The following is an 18,140-nucleotide window of genomic DNA, read 5'->3' on the forward strand; positions in this document are numbered from 1 at the left end:
GTATTTTATTCCATCATTTGAGTTTATATAGGCCTTATTTAATTGGAATTGAGATGTTGCATCGTAAATTAGTGATTTACTTTCGTTGCATATATAAAGTTCAAAGTGAAAAACACCCGATTATTTAAATCGCACTGCCTTCGTACAAAGTAAAAAAATCTTATATTGATTTATGTTTTCTATAAATTTTCTTAATTGGTTTTTGGAAATGGCATCAAAAACTACATGTAAAATCTATGCCATCCGAAATCAATCGTTCCGTGCTGAATGGATTTATTTGTTACTCACTCCGTGAAATAATCTTAGCGAAAATGGAAAAAATGTCGTTTATGAAAATCGTTATTTCTAACAATAAAGCAATTGATTACTATAAAATCAATAATTGAATTCAACAGCAATTTGTGCCGATCTTGATGGTTGCTATAGTATAAACGTTGTGTGCTATGTCGCTAATGCCCACGTTCATCTGGCAACGCCCGCTAGACAAACGTCACGAGTTAGCAGATCACTACATTTCTGGCAGTGCTCTGTTACCTTCCGAGTGTGGAGGTTGTGACGATCGCTGCTGTGCCGACACCATGCGAACTCTTGAGAAGATCGCTGACAATATAGTAAAGAAGTCGGACACAAAAGAGGTAAAAACTATTAAATTCAACTTTATTTTAGATAAAGATTTAACTGTTATTTATTTCATTTTTACTAATAAACAGTAGAAGCTCAATTTTGGACCTATATTTATTGTAGGCCTACTGAGTACTGACGATTGATCCGCAGTGGCTCTGTTCAGTTACTTTCATGATTTCATCAAACGCAAAATTACATTCGAGTCATTTAAGTATTCTAGGGATGTGTCTAGCGTAATCGAGTAGCAGTATACATGGCTCCAAGTCAGCAGTGTACCTGATGCGACACGTAGCCTATCATTTTTAAAAACATTGTAATGCGTTTCAAAAATTCATTTGCACATAAATGACTAAGCTTTTTGATATCCTACCTAAGTATTAGAAACTTCTTATTCAATCCATTGTATACGTTATACGTTATTGGTTCCTTTAGGAGGGGAACCTGAAGAATGGAGACTAATTTATCAGTGAAGTTGTTGAAGTTGCTTTCATTAGCGATAATTCACTGTAAACAATGAAAATACTAGGATTGTCGTTTGAAAGTTTAGCACAACTACCAGAACTAGTATTAATGTGCCTGCAAGCAAATAAGGAATGGCTGTTGGTAACTTGGTAGGTATTCAATTAGCCTACTATGATAGCCTTGATAGGACCAGTAATTCAGCACAGCTCACGCATGACGATAGACAATGGAGGCGTTGCATGATTACTATCGCAATCATACACGGGAGGACCTTAGTCGAGAAGCGGGCTGATGGAGACCTTAGTAAGGACCAGTGGACCACTTATAACTTCAAGTGATGTCTTGGTTATATAAATCTTCACAATGATAATCATGCTTTCTTTCTCTGGTCCTGACTGTCTCAACCATTTTTCTTCAGGTGCAATTCAGGCAGAGTAAATTTGTTTCTTGAAATGTCCTCGTGTACAACGTATACCGTACGCTTTGTTCTTTGCCCTAATCACTCATAATCTTGTGATTGTATGCGCCTGTGGATAACCTTGGGAATCTTCCACCTGTTCTCATCCTGCGATAGTAGCAGCAAGTTCAATGCTGCAACGTAGGTAGGAATATGTTAATTTGGTGAAAGGAACAACTTTATTTGCTTGTACCCCAAAGAGTTGTAGAGAAGAGATAGAAGGTTATCACGGCCACGGCCAGACGTACAAATGAGAAGTGACTTTTAAGGTGTCATTTGACGAAATTTTCTTCAATTCTAAAACTTTTAAATTTTACAGTTTTGCATGTGAAGCAACAAATCACAACTATTGAATTTACCGTTATTATGATTGAACTATTATGTATGTTAGATTGTATAATATAGTAAATATTAAATTAGATTACGTGTACTTCCTTCTACTACTCATCGCACTGCAATAATATCAGTTTATTATATTACTACTTAAGGAGGCATGCTTTCTTACACATGGTTAAGAAAAGTGAAACAGCGTGCATTCAGGCGTTTGGTGACCCATTTCTTGTTTTCCGATGCTCTTATTTTAATTTTCGAGCGTCGTAAGGTGTGATGGTATGAATGGTACGATAATAAGATTATTTATGATGGACGGAGTCATATCATCAACACATAGTGATGTCGGCGCTGAACAGTAGGCCTGATGTGGCCTGTCGCCGATTCCTGTACTTATCGTGACTTGTCCACAGAAGATCTAAAATCGTGTCATTTGACCGGATCTTTTCCAAACTGACGATAGTTTGAAATAGCTACTAGACTTCCACCGGGTTCGATATTGTTCAAGGCGCTTCTAGTCGACATATATTTCTCCATAGCTTTATTTTGTCTGTTCTTAAACGGCAACGCGTTGGTATCGAAGCTTGAAACTCAGACCAGGTGGACGTAGATCAGATTAAGTTGCAAATCATGATCACTTGCCGGTGAAAAGTTGACGCTTATCTCATTCAGGACTGTGTTTAAATTTCCCACACGTCTGGTGTTAGGCTGTTTCCTTTCGACGGCGGATGTTTGTTGTGCCGCGGCTAAATGCTTGTGATGAAATTGCGGAGAATTTAGCCACAGACAATCAAATGATTGCCATATGAAGCAATTGATCCTTTCTTGATAATGATATTGAAGAAATCGCACATTTGTTGCTAACTGAATAGTAGCAAATACAATAGATAAAATTTGAGAGGCGACGTACTATTTTAATTGCTCAATTGTGTTGTATACTCAAAGGAACCGAAAGAATAAAATACTTTTCTGGATGACTTCAGATAACATACGGTTCTTCGCGTAGCATTAAGTTATCTAATTATAAAGTATGCATTGCTTCCAATAACGCTTTAAGTGTCGTAAATGTATTTCGACAGACTTAAAGAACGCTTAGGTTTTAGGTTGTTATCTTGAATGCACTAATTACTGATTTATTTATCACTGTTCGTGAATTTTCAAACTGACGATGGAGCTGGACTCCGCAACGTTTTCTTTAAAGATAGTATGAATTTTTGTGGAGTTTTCTTTGCTTTTAAGTTTTTACTTTAAGAACGATTCTGTAATTTACCAGTCTTCCTCGGCAAGTATTTCGGAATCCTACATGTCTCGACTTCATTTGATCTTCGATTAACATGCAACTTGAGCGTCTCTTTAAGTCTATATATATAATTATTCAACGCGGATTTGCCGTCTATTGATTTTTCCAGCCGACGTTAAGGTCTCAGGAGTCAGGAGATAGAATTGCCTGCACGTTTTTGGAGTGGAAATCACCCGGTAAATCCCCATACGTGCTTCGTTTCACCCCGTTTTTATTTGTTCTTTTTTTCTGTCTCCTTTGGGAGCTTTGGGTGCCACTTTTTCTGTCTTTTCTTAAGAGAAGGAATTTTGTACAACGCACGTGTAGCGAACCACTTGTGGTAATGCTGTTCTCACAGCCATTGGGAGTTTAACGGGCGATAGAAGTGGAATGCAGGGCTGTTAGGCCGCCAAACATCGATAGATTTAAGTGACTCAGCTTTCCAGCAAATGCCACGCTGACATTTGAACTTGCTTCCAGTACAGGAATGCTTGCAGCTTCTTGTGCAAGCGGGCACTTGAAGACAAAATCTGCTTCGAATGATGATATTTTTCTCGTGTGAATTATTGATGATATTTGCCAGGGTTGAGGTGTTCGTTGAAAATAACTTGCTACTGAAGTCATGAAATGAGCCGTGATGTTATCGTGAACTTTTTTGCGCTTCCTTTTCATTATCTATTTTAGTACCTATTTTTATTTAAGATAACTATTGATGAATGTTTTATTTACAAGTACTAAATTAATTATATGCTTCAATATACATTCTGAAAGGCTCTAAAATTCCTTTAGGTGTTTTTTCACCGTTGATTAAAGTGTTTGCCCATATGAGTTTGTATGATGTATTCACGTACGACGGCATTACAGCTTTCGCTACCGCACTTCTCGTGGAGCCCAAGTCATTTCGTCAATATTTGTCAATACGACACTAAAAGACCTTTATGGTAACGCGCGGGAAACGTTATATTTATTCGAACTATTGATCTCAGATTGGAAGTCCCCACACTTTCAAGAGTTGCTGGAAGCTTTCACTCGAATACGGCGAGCGTGACTGTGCGTTTCTTGTCGGTAATTTCCTGGACATCTGAAGTTTCGGTCTCTAAAATACATATTGCCAGAACACTACCAGTTGATGTAAAACCGTTTGCAAGCACTCGACGGGTTTGAATTATGGATTGTTCAAACTTTTAGCTGCTACAAAATATAAATAAACGGAAAATTAAATGCTCGAATAAACAACATAATTATAGAATTCATTCATCGTAGCAACGCCGAATCATCTCGGATGACAGTAACGATCATGACAGCCAAACACGCGCAACAAACGTTTTAAGTAGCATAGTTTTCACTAGAGCTATTAAACACAATTTTGTTGTATTTTTTTATACCTATCACATTTATTTTAATTTTTATGTAAGGCTTCGCCCACCGATAAAAAGAGCTTAGGTAACCATTTTCTGAACAAAACTATATATGCCGCACAGATGCTTTATTACAGTCTGCCTATGGCCACGCGTCTTGTAAAAACTCTTATTCCACCAATAATTATAATTCGTCTTTATTACAATGAAGCATGCATGCACCTATTCTGGCTGCCTCCCCCTCCTCCAGATCGAGAACATTATGTGAACAGACATATGAGGTTCATTGTGATGTATTTATATCTCAATCTTACTGGAGTATAATTGTATTTAGTATATCTTAATGTATATCTAAAACTTAATCTTACTGGAGTATAATTGTATTTAGTATATCTTGATGTATATTTAAATTTTAATCTTACTGGAGTATAATTATATTTAGTATATCTTAATGTATATTTAAATTTTAACCTTACTGGAGTATAATTATATTTAGTACATCTTAATGTATATTTAAATTTTAATCTTACTGGAGTATAATTATACTTAGTATATCTTAATGTATATTTAAAACTTAATCGTAATGGAGTAAAATTGTATTTAGTATATCTTAATGTCTATTTAAATCTTAATCTTACTGGAGAATAATTGTATTTACTATATCAGCAGTGGAAGCCGAACAAAGGTTTGGCAGCGCATCAGCTATGTATTGATAATTTTTGTACCTGCAAATTAAATTGCTATCACTATAGCACGTTGAAAGTGCCTCAATATGGCGTAAACTTAAAGGTTTTTAAATCCACTTGGAATGAACGATGTATATATATAGCAGGACTATAGGGTCTATAACTATAACTTATAGTTATAGATCGTATAAATTTGGTCTAATTTTAAACCTTCAAGAAGTTTCACCTTCCTCATCAAGCTGTTTAACTTTATTTTACCAAATAATCCACGCAAGCGCTATCTTGACACAACCTTGATCTAATGACATGTCTACACTAAAAAATACGATAACATAAACTGTTTATGCATGCAAAACAGAAAAAAAAGTTTTATTGAACGTACGAGATGCAAATAAGAACCTTAACCTTGGATGTTCAGGACAAACGAGCTTCAATACCAGAGTTCATACAAATACTGTGTGAGCTGTCCTAAAAAATACCCGACTTCAGTAAAAGTTCTTGAATAAAATAACCCTACTAGTTCGCACTAGATAGTATCAAATTCCTAATCGTTGTGAAGGAACTTCAATAATGCGTGTAAAAAGAAAACGTGCGTCCAGGATTCCGCATTTCGCTAATCGCCAATGATAAGAAATAGATAAGGTAGCCTATTAAATAGATAGCGCAATAGATATCACATCGCGTCTCCTACTATGCAGATGCCGAAACTATGCTACTTGTTCATCGCCAAATATTTGAGTATTTAGGAATATACGTTATTACAAATTATAATTCGAGAATATGAACAATGAGCAATACTTTCATTTGTACTTGGTGAACGACTCTTATTCTCCAGTCTTGTACGTTTTACTTCGGGTCATTCAATTTTGAGCGTCGTACTTTAATTGACGATGAAAGCATCTAGATGAAAAAAAAGTGTACAAAAAGAAAACATTTAGCGAATGCCGACTAAATTAACCAATGCACCCAACTACAACTTAACCCTGTTTAACCCAAGTCATCGCTAATAAACCGATTCTTCTCAACGGTGCAAAAAAATAATAACTCGTGGAATGAGTGCAATTAAAAATAATTGATCTAATTTGCTTACTTCTCCCATGTAATATAACGGCTTCACGCGTTCACTTGAATGAAGAACAATTAATGAAAAGAACTTATCTCACATTGGCTCGAACGGTAGCAAGCAAGTCTATAGAATGGCTAGCAATTTAGCCTATTATAGGTGTATATAAATCGACGAAAATTTCTTTCATTTCTGTTTGTGGTTATGGGTAATTGATTTGTGATTTGCAATGAAGCCTTGTGCTACGGTGACGAACATTGTAGGGATTTCATTCTTAATCGGCATGTCAATTATCTTGTTATTTGTCATGCCTGGACAGTCGGATAAACATAGATAGCAAGACTGATAAGACGCTTAAGCTTGAGAAAGCACTTATCGTGTTTTTTAAAAGATAAACATTTAATTGATATTACATTTTTTTAAATTGATTTAAGTGCAATTTAGGTGTTGGTGTGAGATCTGAAAACATTGCCATACATTAATGATTCATGAACGTTTCTTTGGTAAATCTTAGATAAATTTAATAGGAATGTAGGAGATATTTCTTAATGATTTTTATCCTGTACTAATAATGCGCTTATTTAGATATTCTTACTCGTTCGATAATTAATTATGGAAATAATGTGAGGAAATACGCATTGAGTTAATGAGCTTTGATCACCATGCGCTCGATACAATATATCATCTTTTTATTATAATTTTCCACTGAAATTCATTCCTAAATTCTATAGATAAATGACAAAGCAGTTGCATTTATAATTTGTTTCATGTTTCCAATCGAACACGGAAATCCCAATTGTTTGAAATTTTCTCTTTGTATATACAGTGCCGCGTGTGAAGGACCATTTGTTGTCTGGATTTCTTCTCGAGATTTTATTGTGTAAATATAAATATTAACTACAGAATATTAATACATAAATTATAACGAATATAAATTAGAATGAAAGTGATATAATGCATGGCAAATTAAGATGAATATGAAAAAGAATGAGAACGATATAATACATGGCAAATTAAGATGAATACGAAAAAGAATGTAAGTGATATAATGTGTGGCAGGAGGTGCGACTGAGCAGTTACTGGCAGGACAGCAGCGTAGTGATCATCTTCCTACGGCGCTTCGGATGACTGTTCTGCAGGCTGGCAGCCAAGGAACTGTCGCAGCTGCAGCCAACGCTGCAGGCTGCTAACGTTCGGCTGCTGGCAGTGGGGCTGGAAGACGTTGGGCTGGACGACTTCCTGGCTGGCAACTACTTTGCTGGAGGTCTGTCATTAATTGCATTTAGAGTTAACAGACAAGACGTTAATTATATGCGATGTCATTTTAAATTATAGATTTAAAAGATGAATGAGGTAAAAGGAAAACGTTAATTTTATCTGTAGTCGACAGGACAAGAGGTTAATTTTATGCGATGTCATTTTAAATGATAGAATGATAGATTTGAAAGATAGAGTGAGAAAAAGTTAAGTAAGGTGTGCATATAATTTCGCAGTGTTGAGAGCAATTCTTCAAATGATATGGGGAAAAACCTTGAAAATATTTTCTTAAATTCCCAGACTATATGGCTTAAAATCAAAATTATCTTTCGTAACCGAACATATCATTCGTCAAACTTGTTCCATTTTGCCGAAATAATTCGTTGTTAAAAATGTCTCAATTAAAACATGTCGTTTTTCAGAGATTTTCGAGTGTAGCCATTGTAATTTTTCGACGACCTCACGATGGCGTCAATCCCATTGATTGACAGCTTTGAGGGCTAAATTAGGACTTTGCGAGGGCAACGTGGTTGAATTTCAAGGGAATATAAACCACGTGTTCTGGGGTGATGGAAAAGATGACGGTGAGATTGGGGGCGGGAGAATTTTTCTGGGTTATATTTATACGCACTGAAAGGGAGCAGTATAATGAATAGGATTATTCCCATGCACTGCTCTTTGAAAATAAGAAAAATATGTCAATAAAACTCTTCGTCTACTGACGACATTTCTTCTCACCAAGCCATTAGATACACTTAACCTTGACGACGATAAATGCATCTCTAGATAAAGGGTTATTGGACATGAGTCTATGTTAATTAATGGTTTCTCTCATCACTGCATAGGATTGTTCCCATACACTGCTAATTTTGGGTTGAATAAAACGCTTCGTCTACTGACGACATATCTTCTCACCAAGCCATTAATTACACGTAACCTTGACGACGATAAATGAATCCCTAGACTGAGGGTTATTGGACACCAGTCAATCATGATGTTTTCTCTCATGACCAGAAGTGGTAGTGGACATCGACCAGCGTTGCTACAAAGCTCTTGGCTTCCGTAAAATGAACATCTTTAGTTTGGGTCCCGCCTTGCTGGCGAAAGTTGCCCGCGACGCCATATCCAAGGTGGGATGCTTTAATGTGATGATTGGTTACTTTTGCTTTCAAACATGAAACCTGTATTATCTCTGTAAAATTATCGGCAGTATAGCGTTCAAATGAATCGTTTTATAGTACTGTATAGTATTGTGCATCCAGCATGTTGATTTTTGATGTAACTGGAAAATGAATGTAAGAATATAGGAGCAGTGAAGAGTATTGTTGTATTAGTAAAACTTTGAATGTTCGCTTAACCATTCTTCATGATATAAATAACAAGGACAAATGACATAAATTCATACATTTCAAGATTGGATATTTCCTCATCGTTGATGGGTATTTCTGATAATTTGTTTCCATTACTTTCGAGAAGTTATTATTTGTCATGCAATTGGATGATGATGTCGTAATTTAATTCACACGAAAAAGTCGTTTAACCAATCAGAAGTGCATTTTGTTGTTGAAAATCAAAATATTCGTGATATTGTGCAGGGCAAAGCGGCCGGCATCAAGAACGACTTGAAAGGAGACGGCTTCCAGAACGGCGGTCTGATTGTGGTTCCAGCGGGAGGGTCTAAAGTTCTCTACGAGTACCGCCAGGAGAACCCCGCTGACCACGCACCTAACAGCGACATCCTGCAGGTCTGATCATATAGAATAAAATATAACTCAGTACTCACTGCAGTGAGTGACAGAGAGCGCATTTTCTCGTCGACGAAAACTTGAGGTCACGGACAGACGGACAGACAGACAGACGGACATGGCGAGCACAATAGTGCATTTTTTTCCATAAACGAGAAAATGCGCTAATAAGTGTCGGCACTGAAGAAATAGGCCCATGGCCTGTTGCCGATTCTTGAACTTTTCGTGACTTGATTCACAAGGGATCCAGCCTTTGGAACCTGATCTTTCTATAGCTGACGATTGATTGAGATAGCTGCTGGACTTATTGCCTGGTCCGTAATTTGCTAGGCATTTTAAGACTGAACATATGCTCCTGTATAGCTTCGTCTAGTCTGTTCTTGAAGGCGTTCATACTCGGAGCGTCAACGATGCTATCAGGGAGGCTGTTCCAGGGATATGAAAGGCTACTAAAGTCCTTCCGCTATCCTCATATTATTGTTACTATTCATGCCGTCTGAGATGATATGAGGATGCCGATGAAGCAGTTGTTTGTTGCTGTCGTGTGCCCGAATCTAGAGTTTGGAAACGTTGTGTGGTCACCGAAACTTGAAAAGGACAAAAATTTAGTCAAGAGTGTTCAAAGACGTGCAACAAGGATAATTCCAGGCTTAGGGTACGCACACAGTGAAAGCGGGTTTGCCCGCGCGGGCAACCTGCTCCAACCTGCCACAAGAATGAACATAGGATAATAATGTAAGTGTTCACAGTGAAAACCTGTACGAATAGGCTTCTGTATTCTATGGTTTCAGGTGCCAGCCTGAGCAGGTAACCAGCACGCTGGCAACCTGCTTTCACTGTGTGCATACCCTTAGGCTTGAAGGGCAAGTCCTATGAAGAAAGATTGAAGATTATGAAGCTTCCAAGCCTCAGTTATCGACGTCTGCGTGGGGACCTCATTGAAGTATACAAGTATACTCATGGTTTGTACAAGGTCCCCAAACCGAAGGATTACTAGAATTTGAAACAAGAACCAACACCAGGGGCCACAGCTATAAACTAAAAAATCTGCGCTGCAACTTCTCCACGCGACAAAATTTCTTCTCGCTTCGAATCACCGACATGTGGAAAAGCCTCCCCGATGACATCGTTGGCGCTCCAAGTATGAACGCGTTCAAGAACAGACTAGATAAAGCTATGGAAAAATATATGTTCAGATTTGAAATGCCTAGCACCATATCGAATCCGGTGGAAGTCTAGTAGCTACTTCAAACTATCGTCAGTCCTGAAAAGATCTGGTCAAATGAAACAATATTAGATCTTCTGTGAACAAGGCACGAAAAGGAAAAGAATCGGCGACAGGCCACATCAGGCCTACACTTCAGCGCCGAGATCAATATGTTATGTTATGTTATGTATTCGCAGCTTGCGCCTTTTTTCAGTTTTTTTATTCAGATGCAATATTGAGGTTTTTTATTCATATGCAATACTAAAATTTTTAGTCATATGTAATATTAAAGTTTTTAGCGCATTTTCTCATTTATGGAAAAAATGCACGATTGTGCTCGCCATGTTCGTCTGTCTGTCCGTCCGTCTGTCCGTCCGTCCGTGACCTCAAGTTCGTCGACGAGAAAATGCGCTCTCTGTCACTCACTGCAGTGAGTACTGAGTTATATTTTTTATTCATTTGCAATATAAATGTTTCTTATATTAATCCGTTCATTATTGAATAAATTATGAGTTTCTCGGTTGATTAACAAATAAGTTTAATTGCAATATGAATTAATTCTCATTCATTAATTAATTATATTTCTATCCCCAGGCTCTGGGTATATCAGAAGCAGCTGTCGTGCCCCCCGTGGCCGCCCCCGCCCCGTCACGGGCCGCTGAGTGCACCGACGTGTGCGGGATGCCCGCTAAGTAGCCTGGCTCCTCGACTCAATTTTTTAAAATATTTTCCTGTATTTGCACTAGGCGCTTCTAGCGTTGTTGTTATTCCTGAAATATTGCTTGTTGTTGTGTATAGTTCGTGTGGTGCGTGAGGGAATATGTCTGCTGGACAATCTACATTATCAAGAGATTTTTTAGATCAGAGAGGAAGTTTGTTGAATGCGATTAAAACATGGTAAAATATGCGTGGGAACAGAAATGAACGTTCACTGCTGCAGGAAATAGAAATAATAACATTTTTTTAGTATAATTAGCGAAAGTTTATACCATGGGTGGATGGTTCGTCAAAATTGATCCCAAGTGCTAACATTTTTTTTAGACTAATTAGCGAAAGTTTATACCATGGGTGGATGGTGCGTTGAAATTGATCCCATCAGAGGGCAGGGTCGCCTTGCGCTGACCGTAAAGCAAAATACAGCGATAATATGGTAATGAATTTATTTAATCTATGAAGTTTACTGTACAAGGAGAGTATTGTGCGCTGCAGTTCGTACGTCTGGAAACTACCGTCGCTCAGTCTTATTATTAGTGTTTGCTAAACTTCGAACACTTGAACGTCTCCTGGGAAATAGAAATCAATAATTTTCTCATATATGCAGAAGCTCTATTAGGAATGATTTGGATTGTTATTTTTCGATTTGTTTACCGTGAGCATTTGCTATTCATGTGGCTTTATTCCAGATTAATTTTCTTTACGAAAGACCTCCGTGAGGTTATACACGGCAGCTAACCGTTTTCCAGAACTTACTAAAAATGAATTACTCGTCCTATGATAAAATAAATGTATCATTTATGAACGTAATGTGTGTTGAATCTGGGTCGATTTAAAATAGTGTTCTATTTCTGGATTCTCACATGAAGTTTTTCTGTATCAAAATTCTTGAATAATTCAGTGCCTTTATCAATTTTTTATTTGTTCAAGTTTGCTGATTTTTCCCGATTCATGTCTCCATTGCTAGAATATGAATAGAATCAAGGGGGCAGTTAATGTAATTGCCGTCATCATTGATAAGGTCAAGTGCGATGCCGAGCGAGAGTGACAGCCACTCACTTGAGCTTCGTGAAGCTTATGAAATTCTTCAGAGAAAGGCCTGCCTGGCTTGATGAAGAATGGACGATAGTATTACTTCATAAAGTTAAGTGATCGACTCGAGGTTTCGTTCAGTATCGCATCCATGACTATTATTTTATTCTTAAATCCGAGTTCTTCCGATAGAATATAATTGAAGATATCGTTACAAATTAAATTTCCAAACAGAAGAATGTTCTCTTATTCATCTTCTTCAACTTGCCGACACAGTATCAGATTGGTACGTCCATGAAGCACAGTCGACACAAATTCGAAACGATAAGAAAGGAATAAAGTCAATTGATTAGTCCGAAAAGCGCAAAAGTTTATTCCAAAACGACAGTATGGGGCCTGGCGGCACCAACAAAATTTCACAAAACGCTCAGTGATACAATTTTCGTTTAGCTCGTCCAAGTTTCTCTCCATATTCAAGACTTGCGATATCAACGATGTGCTACACGAAACTCTTAGACTATTATTATTATAGTATAGTACAAATAGAAATTAACATGTCAATGAACCCAATGAGCCATTATCAAGTGGTCTATTTTACTTACATAGTAGGCACCAAGAGAAGGCTATTAAATGCTGCTATTTACAGGAGAACTTGATAGCATCACACCGTCTAATAAGAGGCTGATTGACTCGTGTACAAAAATTCATCAAACGTACATGAATCATTTTGACGAGTATCTACTGCTGTAAGAAAGTATCAAAGCATGTGTTTGTATGACACGGAAAGATTTATCGCAGAATTTTTCATTAAACGCTTTCCTTTCAGGCAGCCTATCTGCATGCAAAAACTTCAAGTCACAACAGTTTTTTATAGATAGAAAAATCGTCGCATTTTTTCTTGTCCACACGTACACATTTCCTACTCGCGCAGCATTCAATTACCTACTTGACCAGCATCGTGTAGAACGGTGTTGCTCGGATAACGTTCATTAAAATAATAAATTCAAATTTTCTTTTACTCCAGACCAAAATTTACTTGAAAATTATTCCATTTATCAAAGAAACAGTCGATTTCAGAAATAATAACACACCATTTATCAAAGAAACTGTTAAATTCAGAAACAATAACACCCCATTTATTAAAGAAACAGACAATTTCAGAAACAATAACACACTGATGAGTAATTTGTTTTCTATCAAAGTGAACATTACATTCCCCAAATTTCTGACCGGCAGCACCACTCCACACAAGGCTAATCAAACGTACACTAATTATATGTAGAAGGCACTGTAAGCTGGTTCTCGTTCGTATCATAGGCGCTTGTTCTCTATGAAATATTAATCAATATTCAAGGTAACCCGGCTGGGGATTCCGTCTGCTTACGTAACCAACCAAACTTTAACATGCTGAAGTATGCCAAGTGTGAAAAGAATATAAATTTCATAATAAGGCTATCAATATAAATAACTTTATGCAAAAATGCTAACATGTTTCGAAGAATCAGAAGTCGTTACAAAAAGGTTCAATTTAAATATAGGCAGAAAAAGGTCGTATGAATTTGCTCTGAGAACAGGTGCACGACATGGAGAGGGCGAGGTTAATAAGTACAAGGATACAACCGCAATAGTCTTGCCCAAGTCAAATTAATGCACAAGCTTAAACTTACATTTTCAAGGAGAAATGAAAATCATATTTACGCCAAAATGAAACGAGCAATTTTTATGAAATTAAATGAAGTATCTGCAAAGAAACCACCTATTTTATATTATTAAGCAGGGCTCAAAGCGGTACAGAAGTGTGAAAAGAGCAAATTTAAATTCGAGTTTTCATATAGAACCGGAACGCCAAGCACCAACAGATGATAAATTCGGGAAAAATGTTTGCAATATATTTACAAAATTCAAATGTTTTCAACTTTTTCAAGCTGAAAAATAATAGCAAAACATGCATTTCATCAGTCCGCTTAATTGCTCGATAAGATAACTTTCATATATAAATCGCACAAAAATACGGCAGTAATTCCGCACGGATTATTAGAAAATCATCGGAATTCACTTTATTAGTGACGATGATTCAAATGAACAAAGTTTATTAAAACACTTTAATTGACTTCACCAAGTAGCGAATGCATACAAAATTACGTCTTCAATAATGCAGTAGAACGTGAACAGCTTCACCGCATTCATTTTTATATAAGCTAAATGACAATTTTATACATTATCGAGGACAGCAGAATGTTCACAGGCGGATATAATTCTACAAAAACGTTCGAATAATATAAAAAAGGGGATAAATTATTTTATTAGTTTCTCTACTTTTAAAATCTGAATTTTTCTAATGATAGCACGCTCACGACAGAGGAATCATTGCTACTTAGTAGATAACAGTGGCCTTTTCTACAGAAAAACATGGCAATTTCAACTTCAATGATACCTTTACTATATCAAAATCCTATCCGATAAGACACTTCATAAACAAATAATGATAAATTGGTCCAAAACAGAGACGGCAGCATCAATAATCAACAGTAAAAACAGTTATTAACATTTTTCTTGCTTAACTGTACACGTCGTAGAAGCCGTAGTGATAAAGTGGCTGACGTACCACATCGTCATGAAGTAATTAGATTCTATCCAAATTAACGGCGATAAATGAATAATTTCTCGCCTTGGCCCAAGAAACATGAATACAATTACACAATATCAGGTCGAAATGGAGTGTCCTGTAAATTGGTATTATGATTACTCTTTCATGGACTGGATAAGATAGCGATACCAGTTAAATTTCACGCAGGCAAGTTTACTAACCCATGTACAAATATAACTAAAAGCCAATGGAGATCAGTGATTTATTACGAGAAAAATCATTGCATAGTCGAGTGTGGGCTGGGAAGTTAAATGCTAATCTACCAGCAAATTTCAAAGAAATAAGTGAAAAAATATCACCGAGCACATCAAATGAAAATAGAAAGGCACTAGGAAGAACCAAGTTCTTCTAAACGATCAAGAATAATTCACCTCAGACCCTGAGATGAATAACGAGTTAGAAAACCATAGCAATAGATAATTGTTATACTACACATGTTTTTCACATATTCACGATGAAGCAAAGCACATACCCAAATTTAAACTCGTCTCGAGGAATAGGGGCCTTCATAAGTATTTTCGTACAAGAAAATTTGGGATACCGCCATTCCACTATATAGATTTATGTCTGCGCTATAAGCGTAAGAGAAATAAATTTATGAAATAGAAAATCGACGAGAAGCACAGATGAAGAAAGGAGTTTGATTACAACACTAATTGAAGGCAGTTACAAAAGCGTTCAAAAAGTAGACAGCGTTTAAAGCTTCCTCTTATTTACTTCCACGTCAACTGTGCAGGCTAAGCTTCAACTATCACATTTGGGGAAGCGTTTAAATTACATCAATTTGGATGAAGTTTGCTTACAAATTTTAAGGATTAGGAATGAATAGTTAGAATGAAGACAAAAATTCATCGGTATAATCGGAAAATTAGGTTCCATGAAACAAAAATAATTGTAAAGGAATAGAAGATTTTAGAAACAAAGAGGGTGATAACCCAACACAAAACGTTTCCTTCCAGGCTCGTCAACATGAGCTAGTACGTCGCAGAACGCAATGATGATCAATGCTTGAGCCACGACTTTAATTGCAAGTCTCGTGACTGGTTGATCGTTTTCACTTTACAACATACGAAAATATTTTCAGTTTCTGGGAAGAAAGTAGTAATCTTCGCGCGCTGCAATGAAGGATGGAAGCTAATTTCCCATTCATATAAATTGAAATAATACAAGCAAGCATCCATCGACTCAAAAGGAAACTCAGAAAAAAATTCAACTCCATAGAAATATATGATTGTTTTCCCGTATTGTTCAAGTTTATCTAGTAAAATATAAGTGACAAAAGAAGTTTGGCTACAGAAATCGCGGTGAATACTTTGAAAAATAATGTAGTTTACAAATTCTCGAACTGGTTGGCTACAGAAATCGCGGTGAAAAATAATGTAGTTTACAAATTCTCGAACTGGTCAACTCTTCTCTTGGTGTTGCCCTTCCTGATCTCCCTGAGGGTCTTGTACTTGTCACGCCCCTGACGCACGTTCTCCTTGTGCAGCTTGTCCATGCTGGTCTCCTTCTCCACGTCACGCGTGCTCTCCAGGTCATGCTTCAGCGCCTGCAATACCGCACATTTGATAAACAAATTGTAAAACTAAAGGTTTGGTGGGATCACTCAAACCACATAATAAAAATCAAGTGTCGTAAAAAAAATTCACTTATTTTGTAGGTCTGAAATAGAAGGAAATGTGATAAACACGAAGTTTAACTTTTCGTGATAAACTACTACATGAACCACACAGCGCACGAGAAACTGGTTCTGGAGCCTCTATGAAGCACGCACCCTAAGCTGGTTCTGGAGCCTCTATGAAGCACGCACCTTAAGCTGGTTCTGGAGCCTCTATGCAGCACGCATCTTAAGCTGGTTCTGGAGCCTCTATGAAGCACGCACCTTAAGCTGGTTCTGGAGCCTCTCGTTCTTCTCGGCAATGGTGCGGCGATCTTCAATAGGGTCGACGATGGGGTCGTCGCTAGTGTTGAGGTCGCGCGACACGTCGCCATTGGCCGCCACGTCGTTGGTCTCGTCGGCATCCGTCTCCTGGAGGTGGTGGTGCTGGGGCGTGGATGACGCTAGCAACAACTCCTGCTGTTTGCGACGCGCCTCCTCCACTTCTTCCTGTAAATTCATGAAGGTTTCAGTCAAACGGAAATTATACGTGACGGTCCCAAATATATCAGACGAGGTTTTTTGACAAATACATTGAGAATGGTTTAGGAATTTCTGTGGGTACGTTAATTGGTAGTCAATAAATATTTATTCCGAAAGAGAAGTTGCATAGCAGAGAATTAAATGAATTTGCGAAACTTGAGTACTACCTGAAGCTAATTTGCAAAAAAATACCGCAGTTACGTGAAATGCATATTTGAAAAAAATTCATGGTGTTCGAAGAAGATGAGTAATAAAAGTATAGTAGTTTACTGACCCAAGATAACTTTGAACAATAATTAAATCAAAGCACAAAGTTCTGAGAGCTCATACGATTGTGTACGGTACATCACAGGAAGTCTTGTAAAAAATTCAAGAAGTGACAGACCTGTCAGTAGCACGGCTCGAGAATTAGAAAGAACCATTCGACTGCAAAGCGTATTATTTAAACCAGAAATAAAATCACTCAAAACGAGTAACTGTAACAGTTTCCCATTAAACTAAAAAAAATCAAGTTCAAAAGCTCATATTGTTAGTTTTGCAGAGCACAGCACTTGCTTAAATTACTAAATTATAACGAATTATAACACGTATTATATTACAAATGCTCACTACACAGTTAACGTTTACAAGTTAGGATCGTCTGAGGTCACGCAGAAATCGCCATAAAACGCAATGGCGAAGGAAATTTCATCACAAAATATATCAATTTCATTATTAAACTTAACTAATCCGAAAGATTTTAGAAATTAAACATCACACGTCAAGCCAAAAATAATAGGTAAAGTTTTCAAATCCGGTGCAGAATCTATCAAAAACACATAAGTTTGCTCTTTAAATGCGTTAGTTCGTTACAGTATTGTTTTACTTTGAAAAATATATTTTCAACAACAGACGAGGAACCATGCAGGCCGATACTTCATAGAATATGCGACGTGAAGGAAATTCAAGTCCGCTAATCTGGTTTATGTACGACTATAACAAGGATGGTGTAAAGGTGTTTACAAATTGGAACTGACGTGAGCACTCAGGTTGAGGAAATGAGGAGAGCACAAAATACCTGAGTGCCCACACCGACCCTGTGTCGTGCTTCACTCAGCCTCCTCTGTTCTGCCTAAATGGGCAAGTCATGAAGAAAAAAA

General features: G+C 37.2%; 2 protein-coding genes across 6 annotated transcripts in view; one reads left to right on the plus strand and one right to left on the minus strand.

Moving 5' to 3' along the window:
• Positions 1-7,387: 7,387 nt before the first annotated feature.
• On the plus strand, positions 7,388-12,415 carry LOC108664354 (prostamide/prostaglandin F synthase; the record flags this gene model as incomplete). The annotated part of the gene is made up of 4 exons (XM_018150929.2): positions 7,388-7,523; positions 8,531-8,646; positions 9,112-9,261; positions 11,063-12,415. Coding segments are annotated over 4 exons (504 nt in total), but the record flags the coding sequence as incomplete, so codon positions are not given.
• A 1,413-nt stretch (positions 12,416-13,828) lies between these two features.
• LOC108664368 (moesin/ezrin/radixin homolog 1) overlaps positions 13,829-18,140 on the minus strand; it is a 40,132-nt gene continuing 35,820 nt past the window's right edge. For 4 of the 5 annotated variants that reach the window (XM_018150947.2, XM_018150946.2, XM_018150944.2 and 1 more), the window contains 2 exons: positions 16,744-16,968; positions 13,829-16,410 (listed from right to left, as the gene is read on the minus strand). In XM_018150947.2, the coding sequence (XP_018006436.1) occupies positions 16,246-16,410; positions 16,744-16,968 (390 nt within the window). In that variant the 3' untranslated portion in view covers positions 13,829-16,245. The remainder of the gene's footprint in view (positions 16,411-16,743; positions 16,969-18,140) is intronic. The other variant, XM_018150945.2, reaches the window with a different exon arrangement.

The sequence above is a fragment of the Hyalella azteca genome, unplaced genomic scaffold, assembly GCF_000764305.2.
Source record: "Hyalella azteca isolate HAZT.00-mixed unplaced genomic scaffold, Hazt_2.0.2 contig12079, whole genome shotgun sequence".
Lineage (NCBI taxonomy): Eukaryota > Metazoa > Arthropoda > Malacostraca > Amphipoda > Hyalellidae > Hyalella > Hyalella azteca.